Source organism: Glandiceps talaboti, chromosome 2 (genome assembly GCF_964340395.1).
Source record: "Glandiceps talaboti chromosome 2, keGlaTala1.1, whole genome shotgun sequence".
In the NCBI taxonomy this organism is placed as follows: Eukaryota; Metazoa; Hemichordata; class Enteropneusta; family Spengelidae; genus Glandiceps; species Glandiceps talaboti.
Window position 1 is genome coordinate 31,035,801 of NC_135550.1, and position 21,316 is coordinate 31,057,116.

The following is a 21,316-nucleotide window of genomic DNA, read 5'->3' on the forward strand; positions in this document are numbered from 1 at the left end:
GAAAAAAATAGCAACACATAGAACATAGGGTGGGCAATAACCAACCAAACTGTATGAAAACTCAAAATGCTGTATACAAAAAGTTCCAACTTTTAAGTCTATTAAACGTCAGGGCGCAGGTAGATTTTAAACCTTCATAAAAACATATTAAAATTAAAAAAGAGAAGAAAATACTTAGTCCACATGTTAAAGGAAATCATTGAAATCAGAAAAGCAGGTAATTTAGGCATTTGTCGATACGATTTGTAAAGCTTTCGTTCGGCCTAGTTCGCGTGCAGGTCGCGTGCTGAACTCGATTGACAACAACAATAAGATTTGACGTTCGCTTCGACTGACCAATCGTGAATAACCACTGTGACAGTTCCTATCGATAGCCAATCAAGTCACTTCTAACACACAATCAATCAGGATGACACGCACCTCTCATTAAGTACTAATTAGAGATTTGCATTCTCCCACGCAGGAGTTTAAAGGGCCTTTTAAGATACGTAAGATGACAAACTGCATATGTACACATGCATGTAGTCATAATGGAAGTTTATGTGACGCCTATCGTTGACAGATCCTAGCTTGAGCTGTCTCATCCCTGCCTTCTGTTTACTTTTTGATAGGAGGAAACTTCGTCACGGAGCAGCGTCACTTGTTCCTCGTAGACGTCAGTAAAGTGATTTCCGACATACTTGGAGTAGTGGTAAGGGCTATGTCAATTTCTGTTGTTAGCAGCGTGCATAGACGATAAGCAACCCGTTGACATAGTACAATAGGTCGGCACGTGGCTGCGATTGATATGCAAATTAGTTTCAACAAAGGAGGAGCCTGGGCGCGTGTGCAATACATATGAATGAGTTTGCACACACATAAATCTCTCAAAAAGCGCCTGGCTACGGGCCCATCTGCTAGAACTGGTTGGAATGCCACTGACAGCATTCTAGTGAAAGAGCCAACCATATGCGAGTGTGGAACAACGACAGACTCCACAAAAGGCGACTCCAAGTCACATTCTCGTACACTCAGCCACGGGAGCGGGGGCAGCTTTCATCATTTGCATCATCATCATCCTGCTGCTGCTTCAACTGTTCCTCACAACATCAACACTACGCTGCAGAACGGGAAAGTTTCACTTAATTTCATCGTAAATGGACTTTTAGTCGGAGAACTCCCCGCGATTACAATTATTGAGTGAAGAATTGCTTTATTTACCTCTGCGGGTTTTAATATTCGTTGCAATAATTTATTGAAAAATCAATTTCACCTTTGTTTGTTATTGGTTGATATACTGTGCCCCGGTGCTTGTATTGCGCATTGTACACATCATCGACCAAGATGCCCAGAGGTTTCCTGGTCAAGAGAAAGAAGAAATCTGCGATTGTATCTTATCGCTCCCGATACTCCGACGAAGATCGCAGCGACAGCAGCTCCGATCACGATCAATATGAGGTGTATCCGGCGTGTCCATTTCCGACTCCAGAACCGGGATATGTCAACTCGACTTTCCCGTTCACTAGCAGGGATAACGATGGTATCGTACATTGCGATAGAGACTCGATAAGTTCCAGCACAAGTTCTCCACTTTCCACCCACTCCTTCCCATCACCGTTGCCTTTCACAAGTATCGATCGGGATCGATTTACCACAATTTTACCGTCAACGCCACCAGTGACCGTTAGTATCCTTCCTAGTCCACCTCCAACACCAGGTAAACGACCCCTTTGCGATCACGCCGACCGTAAACCAAAGACTAAAAAACTGAAAGCTGCCAGAAAGCTTAACTTTGATGACGACAATAGGTCGCCCGTTCATGGCACTATTATCAAGGTGGATCCGATTGGCGAAACTCATGGAATCGGCGGAAAGAACGAAAACATTGCAACCCCAGAGGCAAAAGCTGAAATGGACAAAATCGTCAACAAATTAGGGGAATATGTATGCCAGCTTTGCAAGGAGCGCTACACCGACCCCTTCTCCTTAGCTCAACACAAATGTTCCCGTATCGTCCACGTTGAGTATAGGTGTCCGGAGTGTGACAAAGTGTTCAACTGTCCCGCAAACCTGGCTTCGCATCGTCGTTGGCATAAGCCAAGACCAAATAACCGGAACAACAATGCACCTCCGAGGGTTCTTGCTGCCGCCCCGCCTACCGTCAACACCAACGGTAATGGGATGATCGACGAAAAAAGCTTTAAAACAACGCAAATAGATAAAGAAGATGACAGGGAGGCAAAACGCGTGAGGAGAGACTCCGATTTCGTGTCAGAAAGTGGGAGCGATACCAACAGTAACCGAAACACGCCAAGTCCAGCGGACTTCGAGGCCATCACCAGTGAAGATGGGTTGTACGAATGCGAGCGTTGTAGCAAGAAATTTCGTCGCCAGGCTTATCTTCGTAAACACATGAGCTGCCATGAAGAAAACAGCGGAGATGAACGTCCATACCCTTGCCAATACTGTGGTAAAGTATTTCGAAGTCTATCTAACCGTGCGAAACATGTTCTTAGCCACGCCGTGGGGCCAAAGCAGGCGGAACATTTTACCTGCAATGTATGCGGCAACGGGTTTACAAACAAAGGGAGCTTGGAACGGCATGCCCGCATTCATAACAGCGAAATCTATTCCTGTAAGTATTGCTCCAGTACTTTTTACAGTTCACCCGGACTAACCAGACATATCAATAAATGTCATCCCTCAGAAAACAGACAAGTTATTCTCCTCCAGTTACCGGCAGCTCAGTGAAAAAGAAAACAAAAATATCGTCGGACAACCAGACAACCACACTGCCCCATGTTATTGTATTCATACATCATTCCGAACCGTAAGACTTACATAGAGTTGAACAATAAACTCGAGTCAACGAAACCGTCGCATCGCCCGCACTTTGATATCTGATCTTTTTTTTGAACTGTGCAAAGAAACATTGTGTAAAATGACCTATGAAATCTTAGTTTTGAAAAATACTGCCTTTGTAGGAGACTTATTAAAATCGAGCTTTTGGTCGGGCGAGAAGCAATAGTTGTTGAAAACACCACGATTATACTATACTATACTATACTTCTTTTGAATATTTTATCGTGTTATGTCAGATTATATTATTCAAATTTGTCAGAGCATATTTATTGCGTTCCCAGATTCAAAGAAAAATATAAATAGAACAATAATTTATGACTAATTGCCTTAATATCCAAAGATTTTTTGAGTACCATTCTCTGCGTATTTATGATGAATTCTAAAACCTTAACCAAAGAGCTGTCAAGTTCTGAAAATCATATTTGACTTGGATATATGTTTTAATTTATTCATAACGAGTGGTTTCAAAAAGAATTATATATTGTAGACATTGTTGTGTAAACAGCTTTATTAATTATGTCCATTTCATCATATTTATGTCATGGACACAAAACTTGAAACTGACATGTGCAACTGAAATTATTTTCAGGAAGAGATTTTATATCAATGACGATATTTAATTTATTTATTGTCCATTTCAGAACACACATTTTGATTTTTAAAAAAGATATTCTATATTATAATTTATGTTATTCAGTTTTTTTTTTAAATCCCGATGTGTCACACAACTCATTTGTGAGTCATTGTTAAAGTGCAAATTTATAATTGTGAGTACAAACTTAAAGTCAACTTTGCTTTTATCTGTTTTCTAGTCGCCGAACAATTACTTATGACACATCACTTGTATATATGTAATGTGTGAATCATAAGTGAAAAAGAAGGAGGCAACGATTTTTTTTTCAATCAGGGAAGTTTTCCCCATTTTCACTATTACCAAAGAACCCTCTCTGCCCGTCCAACTAATGGGGTACTTCATTGTATTTAGTGTAATATTGCTCAAGGTAACGAAACCATCTTTGAAAAAATTGATTATTGGTAATTAAATGAGAAAGCTCAGAAATGTTTATAGAGAGATTATTTTCTTCTGCAATCTAAGAAAGAAAATCAGAGGTTGTTTTTGTTTGATTGAAGCCGGGTAGTTTTACTATTCCTTTTACAATCGATGTTCATGGATAGTTGTTTATCGTGTATTTATGCTGTAACCTGAAGTTAACTGTTACTTTCATTATATTGACATCAATGGATTTTAATGTGCATATCACAGACGAAGGAACGTGTTTTGTATTGTTGTGTTCGCGTCCCACTACATTGCCTTGATAAAAAAATGCCTTAATAGACAACTTTGAAGACGGATATTTTTTTCCACAATAGATTTTTATGGCACTTTCTTATAAAGGTGTATTTTATATACCCATATGCATACATGTATGCATGTGAGTTTCAGAGAAGATTTTTTCTACGAAGAATGTATTTTGTCAGAGACATAACGGCAGAACCACCGGAGAAAGATTTGTGTATGAGTTTTAAAAAGTTGTATTTTCCCCTTTTTAAATGGATACAAATGACTGTGGTCTTTTATATTGTTAAGACTGATATAAATAAAGATTATCCCCGTTATCCTGGGGCTTTCCAAACTAATTATGAGCTACTTTGTATATTTGTTAGTGAATCCTTCCTTCGTGTATTTGTCACGTTTTTTGTGCGTTAGTTTATAGAGATGCACATACATATAGGCAAAACAGTGTTGAAATGCCCAATAGGTTGAAAATATTTGACTTTAGTCAGCTTTTCACGCATGTGCTGACACAATTCGTTTTTTTTTTCGCTGAGGCTCACAAACTCGCTACGAGGTATTTGCTGTATTCCAATTGCATCCAACATGTTGCAGACTTGAGATTGCCTCCCTTTGTTCGATCATCCTTGTTTATCGAATCAAATTTAGGATATTATGGAAACGGAGAAAGAGCGCGTCTCCGTTGTGTTTCAGTTACGGTACGGTTTATGCAAATTATATTGAATGAGTCATCATATATAGGCGAGCATTGACCAGTTGACATGGAATCGCTCAAGTGCTTTGTTTACAATTGGGCTGCCGTTATATTGTAAGTGTGGTGTAATTTCGCAAAACGAATTGATCTCACGTCGCACTAAAGAGGATACTTAAACTCAGAACACCTGAAATTATCCGTATAAATCACGCGATTTTGGCATATTTCGGTTGACTCGGCGAAGGGTGAATTTCCCGACTTCTGATGATATTGCCGTTTCATCCGTCTCATTTGGGTTACCGCTTCGAATGTATATTTGATGAATTACGAGCATGAGTTATGTGAATGTAATGTGTATCAGTCATTTCCTGAGTTGGACTTCAAATTAATCCACCAATACCATAGTGATAGTTTTGTGGTACATACTAGTATATATAGGCCTAGCCTATTGCTAACGTTCAAATACGTTTTATTGTGACCGTCATACTTATTTGTCTCACCAGAAATTCCTCTCTATTAGAAATATGTCCATCAAAAAGCCTCTTAGTTTCTTCCACTAATCATCATCATGACCATTCTCTTTCCCCTCCTCCTCCTCCTCCTCCTCCTCCTCCTCCTCCTCCTCCTCATCATCATCATCATCATCATCATCATCATCATCATCATCATCATCATCATCATCATCATCATCATCATCATCATCATCATCATCATCATCATCATCAACAACAACAACAACAACAACAACAACAATATTGTTGTTGTTGTTTTGTTGTTGTTGTTGTGTTACTGTTTTTATTCTTGCTGTTCTTGTTCTTGTTTGTCTTCTCCTTTCTTCGGGCAGCTTCTTCGCGGCTACATCGTGTGCGGACAAATCAAATCACTGTTTTCTCATAATCAAATAATAGTCAAACCACTTTGCAAACCGTCTTGTATATTTTATCGACATTTTTTCCTTTTGTTATCGAAGGAATGCTTTTCAGTCGATGTGTGTCTCGGACCTAGCTGTAATTCGTTGGCCCAAAATAATTTTTGGTCTCTGTAGAACTTCAAATACAGAGATAACCAGGAAGCAGTCGTTAGTATACCAGTCTAATGCATTCCGCCTACCCGCACAAGTTAGAGTAAAGTCATTTTTAGAGCCGTTATCACACTCTTTCAATCTTTGTCGATATTTTATTGGCCGCGTGTCACATAGCGATGCCGTCGGTCGTCAAAGTGTGTTGGGCTGCGTGCTTGGCTGATAGCACGATGTTTGACAAATAGGCGGAGGTAACCAAGGCCCCTTATGTTTGTTTTTTTTCTTCTTTATTTTTATATTCACAACGCGTGATTATGATTGTCTCGGTATATATACTGTCAGCGTTATATTCGTACATACAACAAAGCAAATACAAAGATTGTGTATAGATGTATTCTATTTATTAAGTCGTATATCCAAAGTCGCCAAGCGTTATATAGTATCATACCACTTTACAACAAACTTCCATAAACGGTTGCTATAGTTTCGCTATTCATCGCCTAAAGCATAATGTTATTTACATAAGTTTTGGAATTTTTTTATACAATTTCGAAACATTTCGGCTCAAAGCTTTATCGTGAGAGTGTGTATGTGGGGTCGTCAGGGGTGGGTCACACGATGGCGACGTCTTCTTTTCAATAATTTTGTTCAAAACAGATGAATAATTACGCCATCGTTTTTAGGATATTCGATAATTTAATAATCCAGATACAAATCAGTCCGCAACTTGTTTAACTGTGTATCCCCGAACTGTCACTTTTCAATTCTGTACCATTTGACTGAACCGTAAAGGACCGGTAACAATTTGAAACTACATCATGTATCTATGTACTCCAAATATTCAATTGTTAACTTCCAACGCGGTTAGTATCGCTAACATGTATGAATGTTTGAATGTAATAACGGATTTCATTCAAACTCTTGACACTAGTATACTTTCATTTTGTCAAATTGGCATGGAATGGCAGAAGAAGACTGGGTGGATTTAAGGACGCCCCTGGATATACACACATCGTCATGAGAAATAAGGAAGAGAGAAAAAGAAAGAAAGTAAATCAGTTGTTTCTTTGTCTTGCATGCCTCAAGGCTGGGTGGGTCTCTCCTTGTGTGTCTTATTCCATAGGGACTTACTGATTATTCAACGCATAGTCACAGATTTCAAAGCTCCGATGCAAACAGTAACTATGGTAGTTACACACAATTCGGACGGGAAAGAGGCCACGGGAGGTGAACTGCTACCAACGAATATAAAGGTTTGTTAGCCTCGAAAGCAGCAAAGGTGGTCGCGTTACTATAGAAAAGTAGTTTGCCCCTAGTGACCCGATGGGGACGTCAAATTGTCTTAACGGAGTGCACAGTATCGTGTTTTAAAAAGACAAGGTCAGTATAGACAAAGGCATCAAACTTGGGCGCCCAATCAATTCACCCATAAAGTGAAGGAACGCGCTGATGCACCTGGACTTCCTGACATTCGGGTCACCTTGGGTCGATTAATGGCGCCTGATCAAAGAATGCGCGCACAATACAGACAGTCAAACTAAAGTGGCGGCAGGCAACGAAACTAATGACAATAGCGCCTGCCTCCACACAGAGAGCTATCGCCCTTAGCAACCATAATTGAAATAACGACGCTAAAATCTCACCGTTTCGACCACTCCTCTGTTTTCCTCAAGTACCCCTGCCTTTCTCTCAATTCAAAGAAATAACACTGCAGCAACCTCGACAGCACGACACCAGACCGGTGTAACGGCTTTCATTGTATCTGGAAGATGCAGATTTATTGTCTTTCTTTTTCTCTCCTCTTCTTTATCTCTCCTCTTCTTTTTCTCTCCTCTTCTTTATCTCTTCATCTTGATACATGTATAGCCTCAGGCTTTCATGACGATGTGTGTATATCCAGGGGGGTCCTTAAATCGACCCGGTCTTCTTCTAACATTCCATAACAAATTTGACAAAACGAAAGCACAGCAGTGTCAAGAGTTTGAATGAAATCCGTTATTACATTCAAACATATATAATGTTAGGGATACTATACTTGCCACGTTGAAAGTTAACAATTGAAAATGTTGACGAGAAGTATGGCAATACATGTAGTTTGTTCTCTTACGATTTAACTATATGTGTAGAGTTAAAAAGTGACAATTCGCGACGCTTTATTCGGTTAAGCGAGTATGTGGACTTGTATTTGGATTATTTTTGAGTTATCGAATATTGATTGTTTAAAATGCCTGCTACTTTTCAAAGCCTATAAAATTGCAACATGTAACGTAGTAGTAAAGTTTTCCACCATCGATAGCTGACATGCTGATCTTTATGACGTGAGTAGTGTCATTTCTACATTGCTGCATGTGACAGGAATATATGTATGCTGTATAAGCTTAACATCATTTGCTGTCCAAAATACAGATTGCGTTTTTTGACAATCTTAATGAAATGTCTTTCCTCAGACGATGAGTATTACAAATTCCAGGCGTTCTGTGCGTTTATCTTTTCTCGTCACTTCTTTCTTATCGAGTATCCTGCATTATACCGGAATTCCTCGATTCTTTCTATCCTTCCCCGTATTCCTTTCAGTACTCCATTTTCCCTCAGGAGCAGTCAACACTTCCAATGAGAATTACATGAAAATTGTGTAAAATGTTTACTAGCAAATCAGCCGTTTTGATATACCCCCCGGGACCCCCCCCCCCACACACACACACGTAGTCGTGCTGCAAGTCATGTTGTTTGCACTGTGACAAGAAACTTGAAATAGTGATTTAAAAATGTATCCTCTGCAATTCATAAATAATTTGGCAGTATTACCTTGAAAACACAAAAAGTAACAAATTATTGATATAACAAGCAACTTTATTTCGTAATTATCAACTTGTTGTGAATCGCCCAGAAAATTAAATGTACACCATAGAAACTGGTGAGTAGTTATACCGTTATACATTAAAATATATATGAATAGATATGAGCCATAAAGTACATACATTCATATAATAATAACGTAACGTTTGAATTACAACATCTACATGGCATGACTTTGTGTTTATAGAGCAAACGCCACCTGATTGGATCATCTAAATACGTAATGACAGAACATTGACATTAGTCTTTTTAGATGAAACATTGATATACTCTGTACGGGAAAATTTACTTAAATTTACAGAAGATGCGCCATCATATACCACGTAAACTTGCTGGAAGTTTTGTTGTCACGTGACCTAAATGTTTGTTTGTTCGTTCGTTTGTTTGTTTGTTTGTTTGTTTGTTTGTTTGTTTGTTTGTTTGTTTGTTTGATAATAAAAAGTTGTAGATTAGGCCTAACATAAAAAAATGTGTGTCGTTTGTGTAGATATCATGTTTTTATTAAAAAAATGTTTGTGTTTCACATCTACTTTACTTTATGTTGAGGTTCATTCATAGAATTGTTACTTTGACGAGTCAACGATTCAAATACAAGTATAAAAGACCCGTATGTTTGTACTTGAAGCCCTACTAAATCTAGCCTCTGGTTTTCGATCGAAAAATGGAATAGATTTGCTATCATGGAATATTGTTTTTAATGTCATTTTTAAATTTGGCCCACAAATTGTACAAGACAACCGCCAACGACTCTCCCTCCGGCTTTCTTAGTTACATAAAAAGGGAAACCCACATGTACATTTTTTCGCCCTGTATTGTTTTTAGTATACACTATATCTTAGTATATACTATGTATTAGATGTATATTGTATCTTATGTAGCTTAGTGTATATACTGTATCTTAGTATACACTGTATCTTAGTATACACTGTATCTTAGTATACACTGTATCTTAGTATATACTGTATCTTAGTATATACTATATCTTAGTATACACTGTATCTTAGTATATACTGTATCTTAGTATATATTGTATCTTAGTATATACTGTATCTTAGTATACACTGTATCTTAGTATATACTGTATCTTAGTATATACTGTATCTTAGTATATACTGTATCTTAGTATACACTGTATCTTAGTATACACTGTATCTTAGTATACACTGTATCTTAGTATACACTGTATCTTAGTATACACTGTATCTTAGTATACACTGTATCTTAGTATACACTGTATCTTAGTATACACTGTATCTTAGTATATACTGTATCTTATTATATACTATGTATTAGATGTATACTATCTTATGTAGCTTAGTGTATACACTGTATCTTAGTATATACTATATCTTGGTGTATACTGTATCTTAGTATATATTGTATCTTAGTATATACTGTATCTTAGTATATACTGTATCTCAGTATACACTGTATCTTAGTATATACTATATCTTAGTGTATACTGTATCTTAGTATATATTGTATCTTAGTATATACTATGTATTAGATGTATACTATCTTATGTAGCTTAGTGTATACACTGTATCTTAGTATATACTATATCTTAGTGTATACTGTATCTTAGTATATACTGTATCTTAGTATATACTGTATCTCAGTATACACTGTATCTTAGTATATACTATATCTTAGTGTATACTGTATCTTAGTATACACTGTATCTTAGTATATACTGTATCTCAGTATACACTGTATCTTAGTATACACTGTATCTTAGTATATACTGTATCTTAGTATACACTGTATCTTAGTATATACTGTATCTTAGTATATACTGTATCTTAGTATATACTGTATCTTAGTATATACTGTATCTTAGTATACACTGTATCTTAGTATACACTGTATCTTAGTATATACTGTATCTTAGTATATATTGTATCTTAGTATATACTGTATCTTAGTATATACTGTATCTCAGTATACACTGTATCTTAGTATATACTGTATCTTAGTATATACTATGTATTAGATGTATACTATCTTATGTAGCTTAGTGTATACACTGTATCTTAGTATATATTGTATCTTAGTATATACTGTATCTTAGTATACACTGTATCTCAGTATACACTGTATCTTAGTATATACTGTATCTTAGTATACACTGTATCTCAGTATACACTGTATCTTAGTATATATTGTATCTTAGTATATACTGTATCTTAGTATACACTGTATCTCAGTATACACTGTATCTTAGGATATACTGTATCTTAGTATATACTGTATCTTAGTATACACTGTATCTTAGTATATACTGTATCTTAGTATATACTGTATCTTAGTACATGTATATACTATATCTCAGTATACACTGTATCTTAGTATATACTATGTATTAGATGTATACTATCTTATGTAGCTTAGTGTATACACTATATCTTAGTATATACTGTATCTCAGTATACACTGTATCTTAGTATATATTGTATCTTAGTATATACTGTACCTCAGTATACACTGTATCTTAGTATATACTGTATCTTAGTATACACTGTATCTTAGTATACACTGTATCTTAGTATATACTGTATCTCAGTATACACTGTATCTTAGTATACACTGTATCTTAGTATATACTGTATCTTAGTATACACTGTATCTTAGTATATACTGTATCTTAGTATATACTGTATCTTAGTATATACTGTATCTTAGTATATACTGTACCTCAGTATACACTGTATCTTAGTATATACTATATCTTAGTGTATACTGTATCTTAGTATATACTGTATCTTAGTATATACTGTATCTTAGTATATACTGTATCTTAGTATATACTGTATCTTAGTATATACTGTATCTTAGTATATACTGTATCTTAGTATACACTGTATCTTAGTATATACTGTATCTTAGTATATACTGTATCTTAGTATACACTGTATCTTAGTATATACTGTATCTTAGTATATACTGTATCTTAGTATATACTGTATCTTAGTATACACTGTATCTTAGTATATACTGTATCTTAGTATACACTGTATCTTAGTATATACTGTATCTTAGTATACACTGTATCTTAGTATATACTGTATCTTAGTATACACTGTATCTTAGTATATACTATGTATTAGATGTATACTATCTTATGTAGCTTAGTGTATACACTGTATCTTAGTATATACTATATCTTAGTGTATACTGTATCTTAGTATATATTGTATCTTAGTATATACTATGTATTAGATGTATACTATCTTATGTAGCTTAGTGTATACACTGTATCTTAGTATATACTATATCTTAGTATATACTGTATCTTAGTATATACTGTATCTTAGTATATACTATATCTTAGTATATACTGTATCTTAGTATATACTGTATCTCAGTATACACTGTATCTTAGTATATACTGTATCTTAGTATATATTGTATCTTAGTATATACTATGTATTAGATGTATACTATCTTATGTAGCTTAGTGTATACACTGTATCTTAGTATATACTGTATCTTAGTATATACTGTATCTTAGTATATACTGTATCTTAGTATATACTATATCTTAGTGTATACTGTATCTTAGTATATACTGTATCTTAGCATATACTGTATCTTAGTATACACTGTATCTTAGTATATACTGTATCTTAGTATATACTGTATCTTAGTGTATACTGTATCTTAGAATATACTGTATCTTAGTATATACTGTATCTTAGTATATACTGTATCTTAGTATACACTGTATCTTAGTATATACTGTATCTTAGTATATACTGTATCTTAGTATACACTGTATCTTAGTATATACTGTATCTTAGTATATACTGTATCTTAGTATATACTGTATCTTAGTATACACTGTATCTTAGTATATACTGTATCTTAGTATACACTGTATCTTAGTATATACTGTATCTTAGTATATACTGTATCTTAGTATACACTGTATCTTAGTATATACTGTATCTTAGTATATACTGTATCTTAGTATATACTGTATCTTAGTATACACTGTATCTTAGTATATACTGTATCTTAGTATATACTGTATCTTAGTATACACTGTATCTTAGTATATACTGTATCTTAGTATATACTGTATCTTAGTATATACTGTATCTTAGTATACACTGTATCTTAGTATATACTGTATCTTAGTATACACTGTATCTTAGTATATACTGTATCTTAGTATATACTGTATCTTAGTATACACTGTATCTTAGTATATACTGTATCTTAGTATATACTGTATCTTAGTATATACTGTATCTTAGTATACACTGTATCTTAGTATATACTGTATCTTAGTATATACTGTATCTTAGTATACACTGTATCTTAGTATATACTGTATCTTAGTATATACTGTATCTTAGTATATACTGTATCTTAGTGTATACTGTATACTGTATCTTAGTATATACTGTATCTTAGTATATACTGTATCTTAGTATATACTATATCTTAGTATACACTGTATCTTAGTGTATACTGTATACTGTATCTTAGTATACACTGTATCTTAGTATATACTGTATCTTAGTATATACTGTATCTTAGTATATACTGTATCTTAGTATATACTGTATCTTAGTATATACTGTAGCTTAGTATATACTGTATCTTAGTATATACTGTATACTGTATCTTAGTATATACTGTATCTTAGTACATACTGTATCTTAGTATATACTGTATCTTAGTATACACTGTATCTTAGTGTATACTGTATCTTAGTATATACTGTATCTTAGTATACACTGTATCTTAGTATATACTGTATCTTAGTATACACTGTATCTTAGTGTACACTGTATCTTAGTATATACTGTATCTTAGTATACACTGTATCTTAGTGTATGTTGTAAGTTATTGTATACTATATCTTAGTGTACACTGTATCTGATACATATATTTGTCATGTCAGTAAAGAGATGAGGATGAAAACTGATAAGCTGACATCAATGAACTTCCAGTAAAATAATATTGTAATGTTTGTGTCCAACACGTCATAAAATATCAACGAATTGTCTACAGTTTATGATATTACTTCTACCTTGCATGCTTCATTTTCTTTTTACCTCGGTTGTAAAATGACATACTCAGGTTACACGCAGGAAATATCATTACAATCGCTGAAATGATTTTCTAATTATTGCATGGGTTTCATTATACAATGAAGTACCTACAGGAAATTTCATATAAATCCGTGGACTGTCAACAGGAAATGATGAATATAATCATTTCAATACTGCGGTACATGTAAGTGTATTAACCATTTCACCAAGGAAAAATCACTCTATTACTTAAAACATATTGTCTTTTTCAATCTCATTATACGTTTAACAGTTTTAGACACTAGTTGCATTGCGCATGCTTTACCGGTCAGAACAAAGTTGCCACCTGGAACAAGTATACGATAATATGCCTCAAATGACTGGTAGTGTGAATTTTACCAACTTTAATTTGAATGGAAAAGAATTAGTTGGCCTAAATGTACCAGGTCACGCAAGAAACAGTGTTTTGTTGAAACTTGTGGCGGTATTAATTTACGAACCTGGAAGTTCCTTCAGTTTTACGGCTAGCAGTCGAAAATCATATCTATAAAATATCTTGGAAATCAAAGTCTGGAAATGAGTTACACGTAATGTTACCGTTAGCATACTTATTCCAACGGACACTTAAATGTACCCTTCCCTAATCAACATATTCGTGGGCAAACCGTAACGGTTTCTATATCAGTATGGAATGGACACGATTGTAACAAGTATATACAGGGTTAAATCGCGAAGAAAACTAATTTCATGATGCGACAAAAGAGCCACATAAATGCGGTTTCTATACTCGACCACCGGAATGTTGCTCATTGACTTTGAACTTGTCATGAAATTGATATATTACCACAAGATGATGCCTTATCTTAGTGGTAAAGTGTGATATCAGTCAACTTACTTGACACCATATAAAAATGACTAATGGTAAAACCAGATAAATTGAATGTAGGAGGTGTGTGTTGGCGTTTATGGCAATTATAACTCGTTTGTTTGTTGTATGCGCCAAAACGATACACTCACTATATAAAGTCTAAATCGACAATTTGATCCAGATTAATATTTCATCGAAGTTTTAATCATGATCACTTATTACTTTTCGTGTTTAAAGTTTGACCTTAGTAAATCACTAAGTACAAGGTCATAGTTGCATTTCAGGCTAGGCTATTGACTTAACCACGAGTTATTTCAATTTAAACATTGAAATTAACACTGAGTCATTTGTAAATTTCAAACGATAATATATCAACTTGTAATTTTGATATTTAGGCCGTTTGTCTTATCAGGAGGGTAAAGACGGCGCCTTGGCTATAACTAAGTATGGTCTTATTGTGATCGCATATATTTTTAGGGAAGGCAACTCAAACATAACACATCATCGCAGCGTCATCATTTTTTTCTTTTTCACAGAATAATATCCACGGTGTATTTCATTATACGTCCGTCGTGATAAATTTAAGCAATATATGGCGTGTTTGACTCTTTCTATATTGAACTGTTGACTTGCATTGTATTTCGTTATATTTTAAAGAGTAAACTATCCTTGAATGTCTATGATTATATTCTGAATGCTATCCATGCCAAACAAGGCGAGTTAGATTTTTACAAATCACGGGATATCCTGATGTGTCTTTCAAACCATAAAATGATATTTTCACGATAATTGCCATGTAGTTGTAAAGCAGCATACACGATTCGGATATGATGTGAGAGCTTCTTAACCGCCCAGGGGCAAGCAGACATACATGATAGATAAGTAAAGGCATTTCTACAAAATACCACGGAAGCGTCTCTTAAAATCAAAAGATCGCCGACTTGTAAGCGGAAAAAGATGAACGGAACATAGAAAAAGCTGTCGGCGAAAAAGTAGGTTTCGGTGTAGGACCCTCACCAACATGTGAATACGAAAAAGAAGCCGACAAACGAGCGACAGTGGAAATTACAACTGAAAGGGGACACTTTTTATATGACACCGATTTAACTTACTTATAGGAGCTAGAAGTTCGGGCGTCTTCATTATGACGTCATCAGGTCACGCCCTCCAAAGTGGAGGCCGTTGACGGGACACATAGTACATGATTTGTGACATATTCAAGTCACCTCGCCTACAATGTACGCTTCATATAACAACACTACTAACAACAGTGCATGTAAGTAGCCCGAGCTAGAATAGTTTGACAATTTGTAGTGAACTGGGAGAACCAGGTTATGTGGATATGTGTAAGGTAATGTACCACGGTATTGAACATGACGCTTTTTTTAATTCATTGACTCGAAGTTTCTTATTTTTCATTTACTTTTCTATTTAACTTGATGTGCCTTAGTTTCTTTCATTTTCAGATGCTTCGCTCAACTGAGTCCGACACCTACGTACGAATTCTTTATAAACATGAAATACGCATGCTCAGTACCTGTAGCGCGGGGAAATGCACGTTTTCAAACTACATTTCATCACTTAGGAAAGTCAACTATATAAATGAAAAACTGTCTTTCTACATGTAGATATACAAAAGGTGCTGCTTTAAACGGGGACGATCAATTTTACTTTTTGTCCGGCAAGAGAATTTCAGAGAGCGCTTGTGATAAAAATATTGAACTTGTTCTGGTTCCAAGTCTACAAATGCTGTTGACGATTTAATATAGACAAATAGGTCAACATTCTGTCACCGTCTTTGCAACAGTCTTATTTTGTTTTTGTGTTATTAAATGCGGAATCTCTTCGCCTCTTAAGTGACATTCGGGAAGGTTTTTTTACACACAGCAGTAACCTTATTTTACATTTCAGGGTCGACATTGTCGACAGACATTTTCTTTGTCTAACGCTCACCTTGGTAACAGTTAAAAAAGATGAGAACACTATAATTTGCTTCGAGCCAGACACACAAAATATTGGATATAAATCAATCGATAACAGACATGAAAGTTCCATCTCAGCTTTTTACAATATTGGCGAGCAGGGAGTATTCGAGTCAGCAGTGTACATTGACTTGATTGTTTTGCCGACATTCAGTGGTTCCCCACTAGCACTTCGGGCAGTGAAAGGATATTAACTTTTATTATGTTCGACAGTCAATCTTTAAACTGAATAGCTTTACAGTATATCTGGGCACTTGAGAGACCGCATACTTTCACTTGCCTCGACATAGCACTCTTTCGAACGTTCCTACCCCGGTGTTATATGTTTGATATCGCGAAAGTCGAACACGAACTCTGGATGTGTTCGCCAATGCGGGTATATTACCTCTCTTATCACACGCAGGGATTCACCCATAGGCATCCATAAAATATATCAGTCTACACGATGCACAATTTAAGATCGACTTGACCCGTTTTATTTATACCAGATATTAGGGTCTCTTAAATTTGCCACTCGTATTATTCAGTTTTTAACAATAGACAGGACGACAGCGGTAAACGAGTAAAAAATAACTAGGTTGTAGCATCTGACATCCCTTCACCAATATAGCGATTTTATTCAATCACCGGGGTGTAATGACTTTCATCATTTTATTCATTCTGAAGCTGCACCTGTCTGGTTAGGGTTAGTTTCTCTCGGATGACGAACGTCTGACTACGGATGACTGCTTCCCACTTCATTTCCATATTCACAAGCCAGACGCATGACTCGATGATCGCTCAGCGCCAAGTCTTTTAATTTCAAGCAAAAGCGGGTGACTCATCGTGAAAATTTATGAGTATCACGTTCACAGTCTGGGCATGCTGTGCAAAAATTGGTGACTCGACCTGCCAATCGCGTATCACCACTGTTAACTTCACTTATAATACCACCACACTACTACCATTCACCACCATACACCACTCACATCTCCTTCGAAATCCCCACCATCTCTACCATTATCATTATCATCACCACACCACCACCACCACCACCACCACCACCACCACCACCACCACCACCACCACCACCAAAGGGACAACCCAGCAGCGGCCACCATTACCCCACAATCACCACCCCACCCCACCCCCACTCCACCACCACCACCACCACCACCACCACCACCACCACCACCATTACACCACCACCACCGCACCACCACCACCACTACACCACCACAACCACCACCGCGGCGGCCGCCTCCACCACCACCACCACCACCACCACCGTCGCCGTCGCCGCCGCCGGCGTCGTCGTCGTCGCCGTCCCCGCCGCTACCAGCACCAGCATCATCATCATTATTATGAGCAGCAGCGTCATCGATATATATACATATTTACGTGGATCTTTAAGTTTAGTATTTATGAATGTACAATGTACACAATAAATAAGACTTACATTCAAAATAAATAAATAAATAAATAACGTAAATAAATAAATAAATAAATAAATAAATAAATAAATAAATAAATAAGGTATTAATAAGTAGTAAACTCAACAGATTAGCACTGGAACTGAATTATTAACCGTGGCGCCTATCCACAAACAGTGCTGAACGGTTCAAGTTCGTTTACTTTTACGGCTCTGAGATATAGAGGGATTTTTACAGCCTACTAATATCTGAGTAAATTCCATTCATTCAGTCTGATATTGTAGATCCTAAATATACTGTGACCTATGTATAGTAAGTGACCGTTAGACAGATTAAGTATGTGAGTGTGTATGTGTTGGCCTAGGTAGAACAGTACTCTGTGTGTGTTGCGTGATACACTGATCCAGGTACTCCACGTTGACTTAGCAACGCCAGACAGTTATATTTGCTGCTGTAATGGGAGCATGAAACGCAAGACAAACATACATAAACGCAATGTGTATTCTACACCCACCCGCATACCAAACATTGTCCATCCGAAGGCCGAGGAAATTTCAATGCAGTACGTTTTAAAATACGAATGCTGTAACGCAAACGAAGGATTACACTACAAACAGTGTATTTTACGCTTCGCTTGCACAACGAACATATCTTGTCCTCTCACTCTCTCAGGGTCACTTACTGGAGATGGGGTTCGAATGCACAATCTTGCAATAAAAAAAACAGCGCGAAATGAAAACACTCGGTTTGAACGATTGACGTATTAGAGTCCACTTGCTAGCTTAATGGTTGCTAATAAAGGAGGTTTCGACCTTTAAATCAATTCGGGTATTCATTTTCTATTGTAATCACTCGACAAGGCAAACCACTGTCTGTGTTAATTTCAAAAATTGAAAGCGAAAATTACACAATCGTAGTGAAGGTCGATTTTAAACAGAAACTTATTAAATTTGAACGTCGCCCAATACAAACAATGGCAATAGCTCATCCAATAATTTTGAAAAAAAAAATCAATGCATCGTCAATGTTTGAGGCAAACACACATCACCAGGCATTGTGCTGTGTTATTATTGGTTTTTAAAATATTATTTCTCACAAGCACGTGAAGTTCAGATTCTTGTTTATTTCTTGCAACTGACGACCGTCACCATGGCAATGAATAGAGCGACATAACGCGCGTGTCTATAAAGATGACCTCACATACGCGGAGCGTGGCAGTTAAAAACAATATAACGCCGCGATGCCTCAGATCTTCATGTGAGGCAATGCAAACCCAAAGTAATATAATTTACCCAGTGTGCTAATTTGCTCCAGAATATATGGCATACATATCTGTCGCGACACGGCGTCCGATAACGGGGTCGCCATATGTAGACTTTTAACGTTATATTTTGTCCAAACAGAGGATATCAACGATAAGAAACGACTCTGGAGACTGCTTGGGTCGATTGCTCTTAAAAGACCGATGAAAACCATATTCTCCAGTCGCAGACGAATTCCTAACAATAAAAAACGAATATGGCGAAATAACTATACTATACTTTGAAATTCGTAAGCGGGATTAGCTCTTCAATTTTTAAATTGATCACATATTTCAGTTATCGGTGAAGTCGGTCGATCATGATCCGTTCCATGGAAACGCAAGACCCAATAAAGCCGACAATGAATGGCTGACACGAATGGATGCTAATGTATACAATAATAAGGGCAGGCTTATTGATCGGCTAAGCATATATCATTAAAATCAGTCCATATGTCAAGGAGAATAGCCGTATTTTCGGGAATTTCTCAACGAAATCGGCAAAAAAGCTGTAAAATTTTGGCTATGTCGAAAAGAATAAAGTTACTTGGAGAGTTTTCAGTGAGAGATTGACGCCCCGAGACGCTATTCATCGGTAAAAATCGACGCGGAAATCAGGACCTTTTGTGGCGCAACAAAGCAATTTATTAAGCATGTAAAAACAGGAGAAAACTTGTTGAATTATTAATGACGGAGGAGATTACTTTATTCCCTGCTCATAAATGTTTGATGCGGTCTCCCCTTGCCGACTGTTGTCCGGAAACAACGGCGATGACAGGTAACGCAACGCTCGCATCTAACCGGCACGTGTCGTGCCAGACAGCGTATATATGCCGCCTCGCTTCGGCAGTCTTTTAATGGGTAGCTATATGTTTTGCCAAACTCTTTTGTTATTCAACAACTTTTAAAAGCCGCCAGTGTTCATACTCGACATTTACTCGCGAAAATGTTACATTTCTTCTCAAAAAGAACTGATTTGCGGGGAAAATGAATATTACATCAGAAAAATGAATAAATTGAACTTCGGGCGTAACAGACCGAGTAAGAGACTTATTTACTGCCCCTCAGAGGTTCTTTTGATCTGTGAAGCATAGATTGGACCCGAATGAAAGATATTTGGAGTGGGTATCGCTGACACTATATCTACACACTGACTCTTGAAGCTTGATCCCTTGAGTGACTGGTGAAAAGCAAAAAGCTTCGAAAATGACGATACAACGAGGATAGACTGAACGACTCCCCACTACTGATATGTACGTGTAATTATTTATAGTATACAAAGTAACTCTATATATCAAATTGAAGTGTGTGGTATACACTGAACTAATCGCCTATGTTTGAGGCCAAGTGTACCGTCAAATCCCGTGGAAATTAATAATAAAACACACTGTTTGCCCACAAACCACAGATGGAGTAAATAATAAATATTTTTCAATATTTGACTCAATATTTATAGATCACAACCACGTGTCGTATATTACCCATCTTTCTTACACTCAACAATTGAACTTCCACCACTTATACAAAATTTCCACCTCTAAAGAGAATGGTCTGTCTGACTGACTGACTGACTGACTGACTGACTGACTGACTGACTGTCTGTCTGTCTGTCTGTCTGTCTGTCTGTCTGTCTGTCTGTCTGTCTGTCTGTCTGTCTGTCTGTCTGTCTGTCTGTCTGTCTGTCTGTCCGTCCGTCCATCCGTCTCGTCTGTTTATTTATAAATGTTTATTTATTCATAATTTATATACAGAACAGAGCAATATTGATATTATACTTTTCTGTGTTGTGTTATTTTGGTATCGTTATTTTTCTCCAGTTAGTTATGTAACCTAAGGTTTGCTTTATAGTTTATTTTCCCTTTATTTGAACTATATTTTCATTTTCCAGTAAACACATATGTCCGTACCTTTCCTGTTATCATTGCGATAAATACTAGTAAATTGTTGGATCATTTCTTCATTCTCTCCTCACGCACGCACAGCCACCCGACATACATACATACATA

General features: G+C 36.3%; 1 protein-coding gene across 1 annotated transcript; it reads left to right on the forward strand.

Moving 5' to 3' along the window:
* Positions 1-799: 799 nt before the first annotated feature.
* Positions 800-4,353, forward strand: LOC144450674 (insulinoma-associated protein 1a-like). The gene has a single exon (XM_078141330.1). The coding sequence runs from the start codon at positions 1,324-1,326 to the stop codon at positions 2,728-2,730; it is 1,407 nt and encodes a 468-aa protein (XP_077997456.1). The 5' UTR covers positions 800-1,323; the 3' UTR covers positions 2,731-4,353.
* The last annotated feature ends 16,963 nt before the right edge of the window (positions 4,354-21,316 follow it).